We start from the raw sequence: 18,605 nt of genomic DNA, 5'->3' as shown, positions 1-18,605 counted from the left end.
CTTTATTTCTCCTGAAAGAAGCAGGATGTCGAGGATGCATTTGGGCCAGGCATGCACACAGCATTCGTGTCTGAGTGGATCCCTCCTGCCCCATGGCAGACATTACTAGGTGATCACCACCTGACCTGGATAGCTCAAGCTGATAGTCAGGCAGCCAGTAATAATTGATCATACTGGCCAGGAGTTGAAGCTTCACTTCTGTTCTGGCAGAGCTTTCCTGAATGGAGGGAGGGGCACAATAGATAATAGCTTCCCCGGTGAGAGCTGGTGTGTGCCAAAGTCAGACCCCCCCGGCTTGTATACATTGTAGTTTCTTGGTTTTGCCTTTGGAGCTCAGAGAAGGGAAGGCTTTGACCAGAGGATCCAGACTTAGAAGCAAATAGCATGGCAGATCAACCAGGACCACCCCAGGGGTCTCGTATTTCACCAGTGCTAGGGATGCCAGGGTCCCTCCAGGTGGCTCTTGGCTGCTTGGAAAGTAGGCACTGGCTCACTGAGGCTGAGTCTCCCCAGCCCGGGGCCAGGCGCCCAGGCATCTTGCTGAGATGGTGGTCTGGCACACTGCTTACTTTTCCCTTGGGGTCCCACGTGTTCCCCGGGTGATTCTGTTGGAATCACATCCAGGGTAGGGCCTCTCCTCATACTGCCCTACCCCTGGCTGCGCCTTGTTCTGTCACATGGCCTCTGTGGTCTCTGTGGGTTTCCACCCCAGGGCCATGGCCTGTTCTCCAGTCACCCAAGAATTCTCTGCTGATGTCAGCAGACACTGCATGTCAACAAGGAGTCTTAGGGTCCACTAGGAATGTGAACTGAGAGAGAGGCGAGAATACCCGCCTACCACCGGTGGCTTGGTCATTTCCTTTTCCGCCTTCTGTTCAGGCCCTGCAGAGGTGATGGCTACTTCTATCTTAGAGATGGGTAAACTGAGGCTTAGAAGGTCAAAGCCTGAGGGAGACGAGCATTGTGATACCTTGACAGTAGTTGAGAAGCATCCTAAAGTAGAGGGCTTAGCTCTCTTGACCTGCACCCTGGCCCCTCCTTCTGTGTCTGTCCCAGAAAGTGGGTCTGGTGGTCCACAAGGCAACTGGTCCTGGGCATCACTAGGCGAGCCCCATTGGCTCAGTGTCCCTTCCCCGCGTCTCCTCCTCTCTGGTGAATTCCAGGAGGCCTCGCTGCCTTCCCCCAGGCCCTTCTACACAGGGCTGCTGTGGTGTTCGTCAGTAGTGTCTGGGGTGTACTCTGGTAGGGGGACCTGAGCTGCTCTGTTTCCTTTGCTTCGGTGGAGGGTGGGAAGGGGCTGGTTCTGTGTTTCCACTCAGTTCCCAAGCTACCTGCCCTCACTTGCTGACCGGAAGAGGTGCAGCTGTGGAGTGGGTGCCAGTCCTCCTCAGGATAGGAGGCTCATCCCAGGTAGCCTGGAGGCTCCTGGAGCCGACCCAGGACAAGCCAGACAAGCAGGAGGGCCTTCATGCCACTGTCCCCTCTCCCTAGGTGCTGCTGTAGCCAGCCTGGCTGTCAACTGCATGTGACTGACACCAGAAGTGGGAAAGAGGTCCAACCACTGGGTGGAGTGCAGAACTTCTCTGAATGGACAGACCTGTCCAATGTCTGGCCATTGCAACATGGAATTCCCATGGGCAAAGAACTTTCCTGGGAGTTGCAAAATTGAGTTATTCTCATTCTCTCTCTCTCTCTCTTTCTCTTCTGAGACAGGATCTCACTATGTATCCCTGGTTGTCCTGGAACTCACTATATAGACCAGGCTGGCTTTGAACTCAGAGATTTGTCTGCCTCTGGCTCCTAAGTGCTGGAATTAAAGGCATGCGCCACCATGGTCCTAAAAAATCTCATACTATTTAAGTTCAGAATTCTGTGTTTGGCTTGGGCTGCATTCATGACTAACTACCCTTGGTCCCATGCTGCTTGAGGGCCTTGGGTTGAATGTGCCTTCCAGAACATGGGAATCCCCAGAGTGAAGACAGCTCTGGAGGTTTGTTGTTAGGGGTTCAGACCCTCTAGACACCCTGCTTTGAAGAAATAGCCCAGGATTAAAGCGGCGTCATGACTAGCTTCAGGGTTCCCTTGGCCACCAGCAAGGCCCTTAGGGGCTTTCTAGATCACCTGGGACCCTCTCTGTCCCTGCCCTGAGAGGTGTAGCTGGGAAGCAGCCAGAAGATATTCTGCCTGCAGAAGTCATGTGACCAGACCCATGGGCAGGTGATCTGGGGCCTAGCACACCTCTCCAAGTATGCCCTTGATAAGAGCAGTGCTACAGATTGCACCACACAGGTCACACACAGTGGGCTTCATCTGGGCTCTGTACCAGGAAGCTGGTGGCTTTATGCGGCAAGGTTCAGGAGTTTTCCTTATGGCTTTGGTATTTTGTACATGGAATGCCCACAGCCCTTCCTGGCCATCGTCAGGGACCCAAGAATGAAGAGCACTCTGGGCCTCAGTTCTGTCTAAAGTGTTCCTTTCCTAGTCGGTCTCTGCTCGTGTATGGCAGAAAAAGAGAAGTTCCTAGACCCTTGTCACGTTCTGGGCTGCCTGGCACTAGCCCTGGCAGTTGAGGAGGTAGCTGGTGGAGGATGCTGGTCGGTCACTGTGTTATATTGGCAGAGTGTCACAGGAGTACTGCCTGAGGAGCACGGATTCTGTGTGGAGGGGTGAGGTTCTGAGGTCCCCTTCTTGCCCCCTCCCTCTGGCTAGCCCACCTCACTCATAGCTGTTGGCTTCTGCAGATGCAATGTGCTCAGATGCGGCTAGCCAACGGAGGCGGTGCTGGCCTTCCAGCCTCCCTGCTGCCTCCCGTCCTTCCTTCAGACTTCCTGGGAATGGCTAGCCACCTTGGACAACTACTGTCTGGGTCTAGGACTCTGCCCCCTTGGCTGGAACCCCGAGTCATTGTACGAGAGGCAGCCTCTTACATTCTAAGGCAGGTAGGTCCCTAACTAGGGAAGTCTAAGAATATCCATGCTTTGGGGCTGGGCAGTGTCTGGGAGCCCCTAGGAAGGAAGGAAGGTTTTCCATCTGGAGAAGCTAAGGATGGGAAGCAGCAAGGCTTTCTGGATTCTGCTGAGAGCCTGGTGAGGCTCAGCAGCTGAGGTATGGACCCAAGGGCGTGGCCTGCTGATGTAGGATTAGTTACACAGCAAGCTGTGCCCTCTTCCTTCCTTGACCCACAGCTTTCTGTCCCTTCCTTTGTTAGCATCCTGTAGGTGCCTTGGGTAGGGGGTTTCTCTTTCCTAATGCCCCTCCACACCCCAGTACATTGCCTGATCCAAAGATGCGCTTAGCAGACCCATCTGTGTGGTGAGTGAATAACGAATGGGCACGGAGTGAGTGAATGAACTGCTGTGGATTCCCCAGTGCCCAGCACAGAGTAGGTGCTCAGGAAATGCCTGTCCAGTGAATGAGCCGGCAAAGAACCCTACCTGCTTCCCCACCTTGGCCCTTAGGGTTCTGGTGTATATACTCTCTCCCATTAACTTCAGTGACCCAAGCTTTAAGAAAGGAGACGTGGATTCTGCAGTCTCTCGTTCTGGACCCACATTACCAGCTGCTAGAAAGGCCTCCATGATTCAGGGATATCTCATCCTAGAAGCTTCTCTATTCTGGCTGAGCTGGTGCCCTTTCTGCCTTTTGCGATGCCCTCTAAGGTTATAGAGGACAAGAACAGAGCCTGTGGGGAGAGTGGACTGGTCGTTGCTGGAAGCCGTGTCCCATCTTCAGCCTCTGTATTCTCTTCCGGGGTTCATTCTAGGGGGTTCATTGAGATACCATGTGGCTGGATTCAGCCTTGTACTTCCCCTGGCATAGGAGGGGCTTGAGAAGGCTGCTATTTATCCTGCCAGACAGGGGTGGGCATTGGCCACCGAGGGTGGACCTGGCCCTACATGGAGGTGGTCTCTCAGCATCTGGCCTTTTCCCAGAGCGCTTGAGTGGGAGGTGCCATCTTGGTGGGGCTGTAGAGGCTTCTGGTCTACCTTCTCTGTGACCAGAGCCAGAGCCAAAGCTCTGGGAGACTTAGGCTTGTTCTGTCCAGCTCTAGACCTATCTCATTGTCTCCATCTTGAGTTACACTGGGTCAGGGTGGCTCAGTAGCTCTATACCCATAAGTGCTCTTGGATTTTGGCTCCAGTAGCTAAGATATAACCTCTTCCTTCTCCTCAGGCTGTGTGTGTCTACAAGAGACTGACCCTTGGTCTGTGTGTGTCTACAAGAGACTGGTCCTTGGTCTTCTGTCTCATGAGCCCCTGGCCTTCCTCTGGTGTCCTTTATGTCCCCTCCTGAGGGGAATGCTTGCATTGGAGTCTTCCCTCTGCAGGCCTGGGCTGTCTTCTTCTCTACTCTGAGGTATGCTTTGGGTAGCTCACTAAATTATCACTCGTCACCTTCTCTGATGGAAACTCCAGCAGGTGGTCGGCAGAAAGAGAAGATCACCGTCCCCCATTCTTGGATGAGCTTACTGCAGAGGGCAACATTATAATAAGAATCCCTCTGAGCTCCATACTTGGTCAAAAGGATCGCCAGATGTGATGGTTTATCCCTGTCAGATTGTGTCTTTAATCGCCTAGGGGAGACGCATCTCAGGGTGCCACAGAGTGTTTTCGGAGAGGGTTGAGTGAGGAGGGAAGACATACCTAGAATGTGGCAGCACTGTCCTGTCGGCTGGGCTTCTGGAAGGGAGCCGAGAGTCACATCCATCTCTGCTTCCTGACCGTGAATGCGTTCTCACCATGCCTTTCTACTGCGGCGGCGGACTGTCTTCCTTTGACACAGAGCCAAAATGAACTCTTATTGCTTTATTCACTTCAGTGTCAGGCACTTTCTCCATATAAGAAAAGGGTCTAATTGGCAAGGCCAAGCAAGGGGCTCTGGTGTGTGCATGGTTGAGGTGCCACCTCTCCCTGTCATCTGTTTGGAGACCTCGGTGTGGGTCCCAACAGACAGTGAGCAGTGTGCCACAGCCTGGATGTCGAGAGGTCTGCTGGGAGTCAGAGCCCACATTCATGGGGACAGAGACATCTCATGCCCTGCCAAGCAGGTGGAGGAGCTATCAGAGCACAGGGTTCAAGGGCAGAGAGACTCTCCTGAGACCTGTTATCAGCCAGCAATGCTCATCCTCGGAGTGCCTGGGACGTAATGCAAAGGGGAGGTGGAACTGGCCGCTGGCAGCGTCTGAAGGCAAACACGTTGCTCGAATGTCTAACCAGAACGTTCTAACCTAACACAAAGCTATGCGCAATAGGAATGATTATCAGATATTGTCCAGGAGAAATGAAGGGTAATGACCCAAACAAAACAGAACAACAACCAACAAGAACAACATCCAACAAGAGACACATACTCAAATCCAGAGATGTCCAGAACATAGGTAAATGGCATGTTACAGAGATGATTCCAAAAGCTGTCCTATCCTGAAGAATCTGAATCTAGTACTTAATATGCTATAGCTAAGACATGAGAAGATTCTAACTGTAACTCAAGGGCAATGTTTCTCAACCTGTGGGTCTCAACCCCTTTGGGGTTGACCGACCTTTTCACAGAAAACATAGACATTTATACATTACAGTTCATCACAGTAGCAAAATTTGAAGTAGCAGTGAAATAATTCTTTGTGGGGGACACCACGTCATGAGGAACTGTACTAAAGGGTTGTAGCATTAGGAAGGTTGAGAACCACTGCTCTAGGGTAAGAGTGGGTTGCTCATTTCTCAGGGAACAACCTATTTAGTAACGACTCAGTGGTTTCCAGCTGTGTGACCCTAGGTTCGGGACTTCACTTCTCTGAGCCCTAGAGGTTCCTCATCTCTAATGGGGAAGAAGCATCTCAGATGGACCGTGAGATGAACAGTGGTGCTGGTGCTGGTGCGTTCCTCAGCTTGTTGCCAGGATTGAATCAAGATGTGAGTGTAGATGTGAGTGTATCTGGTGCGTGCGTGCGTGCGTGCGTGTGTGTGTGTGTGTGTGTGTGTGTGTGTGTGTGTGTGTGTGTTTGTGTGTGTTTTCATGCTCTCCTCCTCATTTCCAGCAGTATATGTGTTGTATGTAACAGCTCTTTAGCTACTGGCCAGTGTGATCTCCCGGCCTTCTTTAGAGATAGCCCAGATCTTGCTTTAGGGTAGAAATCCCTGGCCAGAATTACTTCTTTCCTTGTAGACATATTGGCACAGACCACTTGCCTTACCCTTTGGGAACCTGGGGTGTAGTGTATTCCTTTTGGCCTTCTTTGCCACAGTGTTCTGCCTTCTCCCTGCTTGCTGGAGATGACTGAGCCCATGGCCCTGTGTAGCCCTGTGGGGTCCAGGAGAGGCCTGAGAGCCACGCCTTCTATATAGCCAGTGCTTCACCACCAGTTTGTTGACCTGGTATGCTCTGTGCTGACCTGGGAGGCCCCTGCTTGGAGGTCACTGAGGTGCAGACTTAACCTTCTGGAAGCTCCAGGCTCACTGGCAGCTTCTGGTCTCCTCTATGGTAGGCCAGCAACAACTGTACCAGCCCCTTGCCTTAGGCCAGGGACATAGAGCCCTGGGGATGTGGAGGGGGTTGTAGCTTAGGTCTTGGAGCAGATTTGCAGAGATCTGGGACTGTGGCTGTGACTGTAAACACGTGGACAATTGGACACCGTCCCCTTGCCTTGGTTGTTCTGGGCCTAAAGTGGAGGCATCCTTTTCTGCTTGGGAGTAGGGGTTGCAGGTTCATGCCTTCAGCAAGCATAAAGACTTACATAGCCATCTACATCTATGCTTAGGATCTTGGAGACTACTCACATCCCTTGGCTTGGGTAATGGGTCCTGGTTTTTGGCACGTAGCAATGGTAGGGGGCATGGGTTTTCTTCCACTGGATCCCCTCCTCTGGTTGCCAGGGAGTCTGCTGTTTGTCTCTTTAGCACTAGCCAGACCTGGCCTTCAGTGCCTGGACCGAGGGCTCTTCTCCCCGCCGCAGACTCCTACCACATCTGGATTTCTATATACTCTTGGTGGGCTCTTGGGGTTTTGCCACCTACCTGTGCTTTGTGTTAATAGCAGTGTTGTTTAAAAAACACAGGAGTCCCTGTCCGTGGTAGACTTCGTTGCCTTCGAAGCCGAGGGATGGAGAAGTCAGGGGGAGCTGTTACACAAGAAATAGACTGTCATAGCTTGCAGTTTGGGGAAACAGAACTGGCAGATTTTGGTTTTTTTTTCTTTTCCTTCTCAGGCACTTTGTATTATTAAGATACTCTGTCTTATAGGGGATGCTGGATAATTAATCCTGTGGAGAGGTAAAAGCAACCAGCATTCGAAGAATATATTTAAATAATGAACAAGTTCTTTAGTGTGGACCAGGAAAATGACTCTGGGCTGGTGGCATGAGAAAGAGAGTGTCTGTTTGTATGTGTTAAAATGTCCTTTCCCCTTCAGAAATGGGGCTTATGTACACACACACACACACACACACACACACACACACACACACACACACACACACACACACACACACATCTAAGCCAGAACCCTGCTAAGTCTTCTCTCTTTTCAGTAGAAAAGAACCAATTATGTCTTGTGGTCGATTTCCAAAAACCACTTTTGATTGTGTGATTCGGTTGCATTGGAGAGCGCTCCAATCAGCCCCTTAGACATGAGAAGGGAGAATAAAACCCCACCAAATATCTGGGCGAGACTCTCAGCGTTGAGATTATTGACAGCAATCAGGATTCTGCGGCTGCTGAAACTTCGCCTCTAATTGAACTAGGAAAGGTAAACCCAGATTCAGGGCTCTGCACGCTATAATTGCAATAATTTAATTTAGCTATTTAACCTGTAATTCAGTGGTATTTATTAAGGAGCATGGGAGAAAATGAGGCCATTAGGAGCCAGAGATGAATACATTGAAATGAAAATGAACACTTCTAACTGCCAGTTGACCCTCGGTTTGTAGCAGTTTTTATTAGGCTGGTCACGGTAATTACCAGGATGTGAATCGGGAGGAAAAGTGAATAATTCAGTAATGAACATTTTTATTCATTATCTCACATTTCCAGGAAGTGGAAAGGATTGGGAAAGTACCAGCCACGCTCTTTCTGTTTGTTTTTGAAAACATGATTGTTTGTGGACAGAGCATTGTTCTGTGACTTGGGAGCCTGAGTGAGGTACATAGGCATGTCACCGGGGCTAGCCTGCTTCTGGGAGACGGCGATGTGCCTGGCAGGCACAATGAGAGGCCACCTCCTCCTGGCCTTCGACGGGCAATGTTTTTCCATGGTAATTCGTGGCATAGAGGGAATTTTTTCCTGATGTACTGGTCTCTGGTAGGGGAGGCCAGTATCCTTGGGGCCTGAGGGTGGGTGTCCAGATGGAGCTGTCTGCATATGGGAGCTGGAAGCATGTGATAAGAGCACTCAGTGCCATTGTCTTAGGGATGCTTCTCCACGGACACCACGAAGACTGACCATAGAGGTGCATCGGGATGTGCAAACACCTGTGGCATCCTTGTGATAGGTGGGAAACTGGAAGGGAGTCGATTCCCATAGGAAGAGAGAGTCGTGAAAGCTGACACAGGAAGGAACATTACAGAGCAATTAAAAATGGCAACATCACAGGCGTTTTCAGGGGTGGGGGAAATGCCAAGAGGTACAAGAACAAATTCCAACTGTGACGTGAGGATACCGCTGTGTAGGTCTGATACCAGAGTGAATGGCAGCTCCTGGGTCTAACGGAGCATAACATACGCTAGTGTTTACGTTCTCTCCCGCATCCTTGTCTGTATCTTGTACGTTTCCTTCAAGACGAACTTGACCTTTGAAAGAAAAGCAGAGAACTCAGTGACCTCAACTCCCAAAGTTTCAGTGACTTTGCTGATGGGAGAAGAAAGCTTCTGGCTGGGTACCCTGTGCCAGCAGCCTGTGCCAAGCCTGTGGTTTCATTAGCTCTGCCTTTCTCTTCCCAGAAAACCATTCCGCCCTTAGATGTAATGGGGATGCACTGGAGATGCTAGTGTCAGCGGGCTGTGATTGATCGATTCCCAACACCGCTCCACGCCCTTGTGTCCTGGGAGGTACCTTCTGTTTATTGGTGTTATTTCCATACCCCACTGGGGGCTCCAAATGGGGAGGCAGGAGTCCAGGGACCCTCAGAGCCCCATATCCCAGGGCAGAGATGTGTGGGAGATGACTGTCTAAGGATGGGTTCCTTCATGCTGCTGATAAATTGAAGGATGGCTTCCAAGCCTCCACCACCCGAACTGTACACCAGCCTTAGGCTTTGGTCACTGACATTCAGATAGATGTCATAATAATCCTATTCTGTGCATGCAGCTGGGTGGGGGCCAGAGCGGGTGGGCCTCTCCGTATTATCAGAAGGGGTTCACTAGATATGCAGGTGATTCCCCCACCCGCCCCCACCCCTCCAGCAAGGTCTTCATTTCCTTCTTGAATGCCCCTCGACACCTCCTGACACCCAGAGGGGCTGGAGTCTTGTCATATAAAGAAAAAATTATTCTCTTTCCAATTTTCAATTTCTCATCCTCACTCATTTTCTTTATTAGGTGAACTATGGATATTAGAGAGAGAGAAAATGACATTTCTGCCGTGAATTCAAAGCGTGGGACCCTGCTTTGCATAGTAGCTTCTGCTGATTGGCAGGAGAGGCCACTGGGTCTCTAGCCTCCAGGGTGGTGCGTGGTACTTGCCGGGTCCCTGATGCTGTGTGTCCTCTGCCCAGGGACCCTTTTCTTCCTACATACCCGCTCCTTGCTTCTGGCTCTGTGTCACCAGCCTTCCATCTAGAATGTACTCTAAAGCAAAGTGACTGTTAGCAGAGGTTGGGTTGTACACCCAAGGACTCAGGGACCAGGGATGCAGAAGGGCAGGCCCGTTGTGGCTCCTGGCTCTGGTGTGGGGCCTCAGCTCTTCCAACTGTGAACCACAACAACAAAAATGATAAGTAAATTGCCAGTATGAGAGGAAATCCTCAAGTATAGGAGAAGCATTTGAGTGACATTCCCAGCACATAGTAGGTTCTTTTTCTTTCCACAACTTCCAGCCTGAGCCTTGATAGCACCATGGTTAGTATGGTAGACTCTCTTCTCTGAGGTTAGGAACCTGAACACCACTCCCCCCCACCCCCCCACTAAACACCCAGCAGGTTAGGTACCAAAGTAAGCACAGGGTGTCGGGCTTCTGGGATGCCTCCTCCACCCTGAGGACCTTCATGGTTTTTGAGGTTGCAGGTGCACACCATGACCATCCATAGGACTCCATTTCACTCGTAAGACCCTCGAGACCCCTTCATATCCTGCCATCTTACCAGACACCCACATACACTCTGACTAGGCGGGCATTTCTTCACAGTGCCATCATCCTTCCAGCCACCTTGAGGGCGGGCACTCGCCTGTTGTCACAGCTGGGGCCCAGCATGGTCAGGAAAGGTGGGGGGCTGCTGCAGAGCGGGGGCTGTTCTGGAAAGACAGTGTCCTGGGCCTGTCACTGCCAACTGTTGGGAGCCAGCTTCGAGTGATGGTGTCTGGAGAAGACAAGGAGCTGCCACACGCCCAACGGGTCAGCCCACCTGGTGCGGACAGGGAGGCTGAGGTGTTTGAATGTTGTCCCTGCCCCGCTCTTTAAGACCCAGAAAAGATATTTGCAGCCAGTAGCCACCATGCAAAGAACGCAGCCATCCTTGCTCGCTCATGTAGAGGAACTTGGGAACCTTTCTTCCCCCTGGTTGCCTGGTTACAAGATCATCTGTCACGTGTTCCCGGAGAAGGGGGCTTGGCTGGGGAGATGTGGCAGGAGGTGGGGGGCACCGGGAGATAGTGTCTGCTGTGGGAATCAATGAGTACCTTCGATCATATCACATCCCATTTATATTACACCGGACAGCCCCACTGCCCAGCTGCCCTCTCAAAGCCTCGGACCGCTGGGGCTTTTTTGATGCATGAATGAAAACTGGGAAGTGGGCCAGGACTTGGCTCCTGGGTTTCTTCATCATTTATTAGCTTCTAGTTTTAATTGTTTCTCCACTTCTTTCCAGATATTTATCTAGGAAGAATTGTCAGTTCTTGCTGCATGGTGCAGACGCGCAGGGCGGGTGCCGACTGCAGAATTTTAACAGCTCTTCTGGGTAGTGGGTAGGAGAGCATCTCAGATGAATCCGGCAGGAATTGCTTGATTACCTACTATGTGCTATATGGTGATAGGATTGCAGGGGTGAGTGGGGCAGGCTCCTGCCCATGAGAGACCAGTCTTTTCAGGGTGCAGACAAAGGGATGGCATTTGTGTCATGTTTTGAGTGCTTCTACGCCAGAAGCCCTGGGATAGTGTGGCCTCTGGAAGGTTGCTGTTATGTCTTGGGGCTTTGGATTCTCAGACTGTAATCCAAAGTGGCCAAACCTCACCTGGGATTGCTAAAGGCATTCTGAACTGCTCAGCAAGCCTCAGGAGGGCATGATATTGTCGAGGGTGTTGAGCCCAGAGAAGTGTCCTTGGATAGAGTGGGACCAGGTTAGGATGCCAGGAGTGCTATCTTCCTTTGAGCTCTAGTCAGCCGTGGGCGGCAGAAGTATGATGGAGTGTACCACAGAGGAAGCCAGGGGGATGTTGGGGAGCCATTGGATATGAACTGGGCTGTGCGTCAGAGTGGACTGCTGTGGGTGCCTAGGGTGGGTTTGCTGCGCAAGACTTGTAAGTGTAGACGAGGGAGCGCATTCTGGCTCATTCAGCACACTTCAGAGAGCATCACCTGGCTTTGCTTCAGGAGACAAAGGTCCTTCCCTCACCTTAGTGGGACAGTAGTCTTAAGAGCTGAGACCTGGATTGGCCATCTTGGCCATCAGAAGCTCTGAGCCAAGGCCAGCTGGAGTGGGAAGGGTGGGGCTCTGTCCTGCTCAATGCCTTCCCTCTGTCAATGCGGTTCTGTGGGAAAATAAGCTGCACTCTGGTGCTCTGGCGCTGCTGCCCCCCTTGGGAGCCATGGTAAGATGGGATTGCCATGTGAGCATGATGAGATGCCCATCCTCATGTCTGGCTGTTAGCCTCCTCCTGGGGCTGTTGCCACGGAAGACAGTATGCCCTTTGGTTAAAGGCTGGCTCTTGAATACATCCTCCAGGCCTGGCTGCCTCCTCTTCTTCCTCTAGGACTATCACCCAGGAACAATCCCCCCACCCCTCTCCAAAGCTCTTTTATAGACAGGGAATTTCACAACCAGGGACAGACTGAGAGAAGGTAGGTGCCTTGTCCAGTTACTTAGCTGTGGTGTTAAATTCTTTGCCTGAGCATAGTATAGGTCACATGAACTGGCTCAAAGCGCAGAAATAGGATGATGGTGTCTTGACCACACCCCAGGCCTCTTCCTAGTGATAATATCACCAGCCTGTACTGCTAGACCAGTACAGGGGAACTAGATGCTCAAGCCTGGATCTAGCCCTAGGCTAAGCGTCCATAGAGGGAAGACAGGTCCTGGACATGCTTCTTTTCCACCATGTTTGGGAGAACCACCATGAGCCCCAGATGCATCGTGGGTCACGCATGTGTTTGGCTCTCATGAAACCCCCATCTTTTTGGGAACTGTCAGATTTCCAGTTTGCTTTGGGGCCATGCTGATGGGCAGAGATGAGCCAGTTCCTCAAGCTGTATCAACCTGCATCAGGACCAATGAAATGGCTGCATCTGGGGGCATAAAGAAGTATTTCTAGTGATGTAGGGAAAGAGATTACATGACTTGCCCACTGGCTTCTTGAACAGCCGGTTCGAATCCATTCTGGCTTGGAAGACAGAGCCTTTTGGAATTCGCACCCAGATTATTTAAAAGAAAATAATCAATAGCAATGAGCATGGGATTCCTCAATGAAGCCCCACTCCCAGAGACTAGAACGTCTGCTAGCAGAGGGCTTTGAAGACCTGTGTGTACCCTATTGCCCCTTACACCTTGGGCACTTGTTCCAATTGTCCAGGGCTTGGCCACAGTCATTCACTTTACATCTGTGGAAGGGAAGTATTTTTGCAGCGTGTAAGTGGATTGGGGGAGGTCGCCCCTCTGCTGCCGGAATCTGAGTTCCCTGGCGCATTGTGCCAAGTGGTGGTTATTATTCCCCCAGAATAATGTCCTTTTTTTTTTCACTTGCTTTTAACATTCTGCCCTTGGCATCTGTTCCAGGCATTGTGGACGAACGGAGACTGTGTTCTAACAATGGGTTAAAGCAAGCTCTTATTGAAAAGCATTCTCTACTTAATTACGTTTCCTTCTTCTGGAAGCTATTTTAATTTTTTTTTATAATCACATGTTAATTGTGTATTAGCGGGGCCTTTCTGATTAGTTGAAAACATAATGAAACCTTTGTAAACAACACAGAGAGAGAAAGAAAAGGGAATGTGTGAAACAGAGCCGGTAGTGACGAGCCAGCTCTGAGAGGCCCAAATAGCTACATTTCTTGATGCTGTGGAGGGATGGAAATTGTACCTGTGATTCCTCCTTTGAGTGGCAGATCCCGTTGCAGGGCCAAGTGGGACTAACAGATCTGTGATGGAGAGGAATTTGCTCACAAGTAGTTGTGAGATGGGACCTTGTAGCCCTGTCTTGCCGGTTTGCGTTCATTCATTCGTTCACTCACTCATTCATTATTTACTCACCATTTAATCGTTCACTCAATCACTGACTTACTCACTACTTATTCATGTAGTCACTCATTCATTCACTTAAATCACTTATTCACTTACTCCTTGTAGTCTTACCATTCAGGTAAGGGGGCTGTGTCTACAGAGCATTGACCAGACATAGCCCCCTTCCATGCCTTTTTTCTTATGTCTTCATATGGGTATTAGTCACATCATGGTTGAGGAGACTAGAGCTCACTCATTCAAATGCAGCTAAGGCGAGGAAGCTGGACAGCCAGGTCTGTCCACCCAGTCAGTGTGACTGGAAACACTGGCATCTGTCGGGGGTGGCAGGATGCTGTAAGGAGCCAGCAAGGGTGGGCCTCTCTCTGTGTGTGTGTGTGTGTGTGTGTGTGTGTGTGTGTGTGTGTAGATGAGAGTTAGCGTGTGGATGTTGCCAGAAAGTAGTTTGCTGGTATTGTTTTGTTTTCCGCTTTTAATGGGAGCCTTGTTTCTGGACAGAAGGCCTGAGCCTAAGTCCCTGTTGTGGTGAGCCGGCCCCAGAGCCCTGCTCTGTTCCCCATTTAAAGGGCTGGGCTCACGGGCATTCTGCAGTTCCCAGGCTGTTATTAGGGAAGCGTGGCTGGGGCGCTTCAAATGAAAGTGCTACTGTGTGTGCGAGCCAGGTTCACCGTGCGCGCTCCAAGGAAACGCTGCCAAGACAGTCTTATGAACAGGCGCCAAGCAAAACACGCGCGCTCCGTCCAGAGGAGCCAGCTCACTTCTGCAAATAGAGGAAAAATTGACTTTCTGATTTGGAGTGTTTTTACAACTAAGAAGAATCACTTCAGTGATTGTTCTAAAAATAGCCCAGAAGCGGCACACTCTGGAAGGCCCCAGGATGGTGAGCGTCCCTTAATTGTGCTTTTTATGTAATCTCTCTAGATCATTTTTTTTTTTAAATCACTTATGTTTGCACGGTCATCCCCCACCTCCCCATATGTAACACAGAAACGCGAGAGTGGTCTACGCAGCAGAAATTGTATTTTTATCTCTCCGACTTCAGGAAGTGTATTTGGGTTTTTCGTCTCATGCAGCAGCCACTGCAGGGCTCGCAGCTGAGCTGCCAAATCTAGGGCAGCCTCTGCTGCCCTGCCCTCGTGGCTGCCAAGTTCTGGAGGGGTGTGTGCCCCACACATGGGGATGCTTGGTGGCAGGCTGCGGGGCAGGGGTGCCGAGAGTGGGACAGGGTCTCTGCCTGCGTTGGCTTTGCAAGCTGCCATCCCCGTTCCAAGGCATGGAGGCTTCAAGGCAGCCACCAGCTCTGAGATTTGTCAACAAGAGGGAGATGATGTGGTTTCCTCCATTCTGTCTTCCGCCTGCTGTCCCTTCTAACCTCTCCTTCCCTTCTCTCTCCTCTTCACCCCTGGTCTCACTTTCCTCCTGTATTTTCTTCTGGTAGGTGGGTGGGAGTGGGGGCAGTATAGAAGCTGAAGAGTCCAGCCCGGGACTGCTCACCCTCTGGGCTGTACAGTTGGGGCCAGGGTCATACTGTGGGTGTGGGAGGAATGGCCTGCTCATCATCATGGCCTCCCAGGCCTTTGCCCAAGAGATGCCAGAAGCTCCCCTCTATTCCTGCTAGACACGACAATCAAAATGTCTCCAGACAAAGGCCCCTAGAGGGGTGAAATTGAGAACCAGTGGTCTAGCCTGTTTTCCAAGACTAGAAAGTGGCCCAGGAATGTGAAGATCCATTTTTATGTTGCAGAATATCAACAGGAAGGAATCTAAGGCCTTAGAAATTGAGATTGAATTCCACTGTCAAATTTTACCCCAAAGCGTATTTTAGTGTTACATGATTGGCTCGGATTTAAGGGTGACTTTGATGTGTCCCATGCAGGCAGCAGGGGTCTCAGGTGGCAAGCTGGCTGTCACAGGCGTTCCCCGAAGAACTTGTGTGGTCAGGTGGGCCAGACACCTGTACTTTCAAGTAATCAAACTGGTTTTCTCTACAGTCTTCCCCATTCTGAGACAAAGTCTCTTTAACCCAGGCTACCCCAGAACTTACTATGTAGCCCAGGCTGGTCTCTAACTCAGAGTAGCTCTCCTGCCTCCCAGGTGCTGGGATTACAGTTAGGAGCCACCGTACCTGGCTCTGACACTTGTCTTGGTGAGTAGAGTCTCTAGGAATTTCCTGGCGACTCTAGAGTGTTCTCTGGACTTGCTTGGTGGTGACATCTTTCCTTTCTTCCCCACCTCCTTCCCCACTCTTCCTTTCCCTCTCCACTTCCCTCTTTCCTTGGAGCCCCCCCCCCTTCCCCCGCATTCTTAGGAGTCAGGACCCAGGCTGCTCTCAGGCAAATGCCTGTTCTAATGACCCATGTTGTAACTATTTCCAAGAATGGTGTTCTGTGGCTTTAAATGAACTCATCACTGTGACACTCTGTAGGGCCAGGTGTCGGGCGTCATGGCCTCCCTCAGGAGATTCACCTTCAAGAAATCTAGAGTTGGGTGGTCAATGGGTTTTGTGCCCAGCTCCTTTGGAACACCATGTGACCACACAGGCGTGGTTTCCTGGGCCCAGCCAAAACCCTGGCTTCCACTGACAGCTCTCCGCCAACTGCCCAGCCAGCCAGCCTTGAGGCTCTGCAGATATGTGAATTCTCAGGACCCCACCTCCCCCGGGGTCTGAGCTTCATGGTTTCCGGTTCTCTGGTACGGTATCCAGGCCCAGGTACCTTCCGGCCCCAGACCTTACAGTCCTGGGCTGCGGTTCCCCAGCCGGACCCCTTCCGGCCTCTACCGTCTTTACCACTGGGCTAGCCCTCCTGGCCGCCTGTGTGTACTTCCTCCTGTCCTAGGGTGGTGGATAGGATGCTGGAAGGACCAGTTGGTACAGCTGGTATGGGTTACAGGCTGTGGCTGGACCTAGATGCTAGGCCACCCAGCCACCTTGCTAGGGCTGTCAGTATTTGGAGGATGATATGTTACAAGTATAGCAGTAACCACTGTCTGACATTAATTTATTTCCTTGTCAGTGTCTGTGTGTCCGTGTCTGTGTATGTGTGTCCGTGTGTGTGTGTGTGTGTGTGTGTGTGTGTGTGTGTCCCTGTGTGTGTGTGTCCGTGTGTGTGTGTGTGTGTGTGTGTCTGTGTGTGTGTCCCTGTGTGTGTGTGTGTGTTCCTGTGTGTGTGTGTCTGTGCCCATGTCTGTGTCCATGTATGTGAGTCCGTGTGTGTCCCTGTGTGTGTCTGTGCCCATGTATGTGAGTCCGTGTGTGTCCCTGTGTGTGTGTGTCCCTGTGTGTGTGTGTGTGTGTGTCCCTGTGTGTGTGTCTGTGCCCATGTCTGTGAGTCCGTGTGTGTGTGTCCCTTTGTGTGTGTGTCTATGCCCATGTCTGCGTCCATGTGTGTGTGTCTGTGTGTCTGTGTATATGTGTGTTGTCACCCCTATATTCCTCAGTTTTTTTTGTGTGCGAATATGTGGTTAACTTCTGTCTTCCATGGTGGCGATGTTGGCCTGCGTCCGAGTCCTCTGATTTTCTAATCGTTCATCTGGGCACCCGGAAACTCCAGTGCTGTAGGGCTGTGCCTGGTGAGGATGACCACAGCCCGGCTGCCGGCAGAGGGCTGGAGGAAGCTTGGCACGGTGGCAGAGGGAAAGCTGTGCAGAAGAGCCGCAGGTTTTTCATATGGAAATGTGAAATAATGGGGTGATTAAATAGAGCTGTATATTAAAGTACATCTGACATCAGAATTACCATAATGTGCTGTAGCCTTAGGCTGAGTACTTTATTTGCCATCTGCGTCGGCCCAAAATCCCCCGGGGAAGCGCTAAAATATTCTGAATAAACTCAGCTCCGGTTCTTATTGAGAGTAAAATACCATTTGTGGCACGTCGTATTGATTCGTCTTAATTGTGGTGCAAAAAAGAGCAGTCACCGGCTGATGACTTTTGTGCTTGGTGACAAGCTGGCTGGAGTTACTCTTACACTGTAGTTGGTTAACCTGGGTAGATTGGCGGCCAGGCCCAGGTGGGCACCTGGGCTGCAGCAAAGAGCCCTAACACCACTCCTGTCCCTGCCCCGGGCTGTGGGCACAGTTGGGGTTCTCTGCTAACCCCTCCTGGGGGGATGGGAATATGGAGGAAGAGGGGCAGAGGGAATTTATACATGTCCTGTGCGAGCCGCCCCCACCCCCCTACACCCAGCCTGTCATCTCCTTAGCCACACAGCAGCACTGACGCCATCTCCGAGCAAGAGGAGCCGTTTGCCTCAAGCTTCTGTCTGGGGTTAGAGAGACACGCTGCATACCGAAGGAAGCAGAATGGAGAAAGGGGGGCACCTGCCCAGGCAAACCCGAGTCTAGCTGGTCCCTACTTAGTGGCTGTGGAATATAATGTGTACCTTAACCCTTGGGGGAGGAGCGGGGGTGGGAGCTGGGGTGGTGATGCTTACAAAATGCATTAAAGATAAAAGAGTCGTCGGGGGTAAGCACTCTGTGATCCACATGGCGTTCCCCCCATTCATAAGGTCCAGTTTTTACCCTATAATTGCCTATCATTATACACAATTTAAATATTCAAACATTCTCCACAAACCCTGGGCTAGCATGTTTTTATTACAAATTCAGAACAAGGGAATAACCTTTAACTTCAGAGACAAATGAGACAAATTTACAAGTGCGGATCTGCTGTTTTCTCGCGCTTTATCAATCCCCGTGGACCGGAACACTTTCGCTATAACACCACTCAGAACAATATACATATATTACGACTTGTTTGTAGTGTGTCGGTAATGAGTCCCCTCTGCATTAGCTAACCTATATAACTCGGCGTTGAGGCTCTCCATAACGTCAATTATCTCCTCAGAGCTAAACGTACAGTCCATTAAAATGAGATTTACTGCCCAGGCCATACTTCTTGGGGTAGAGTGTGGAAATTTTTGTGGATTTAAGGAAAGGAAGGAAGGATAGAGAGTTTCCAGGGAAGGAAGCCATGACACATGAGGTCCTGTGTCACCTAGGAGGGAAGGG

At 50.9% G+C, this 18,605-nt stretch overlaps 1 protein-coding gene across 15 annotated transcripts in view; it reads left to right on the top strand.

Moving 5' to 3' along the window:
- The window catches only part of Bcl11b (BCL11 transcription factor B), a 91,571-nt gene that overhangs the window by 56,089 nt on the left and 16,877 nt on the right, over positions 1–18,605 (top strand). Inside the window, exon 1 of one of the 15 annotated variants that reach the window (XM_052738925.1) lies at positions 14,287–14,476. The exons of the other annotated variants lie outside the window; for them this stretch is intronic. Within the exon in view, the coding sequence (XP_052594885.1) occupies positions 14,302–14,476 (175 nt within the window). The 5' untranslated portion in view covers positions 14,287–14,301. Of the gene's footprint in view, positions 1–14,286; positions 14,477–18,605 lie in introns of those variants that run through there. 15 annotated transcript variants of the gene reach the window in all.

The sequence above is a fragment of the Peromyscus californicus genome, unplaced genomic scaffold, assembly GCF_007827085.1.
Source record: "Peromyscus californicus insignis strain IS unplaced genomic scaffold, ASM782708v3 Scaffold_15__1_contigs__length_86483966, whole genome shotgun sequence".
NCBI classification, from domain to species: Eukaryota; Metazoa; Chordata; class Mammalia; order Rodentia; family Cricetidae; genus Peromyscus; species Peromyscus californicus.
This window is presented reverse-complemented; position numbering and strand designations above follow the sequence as displayed.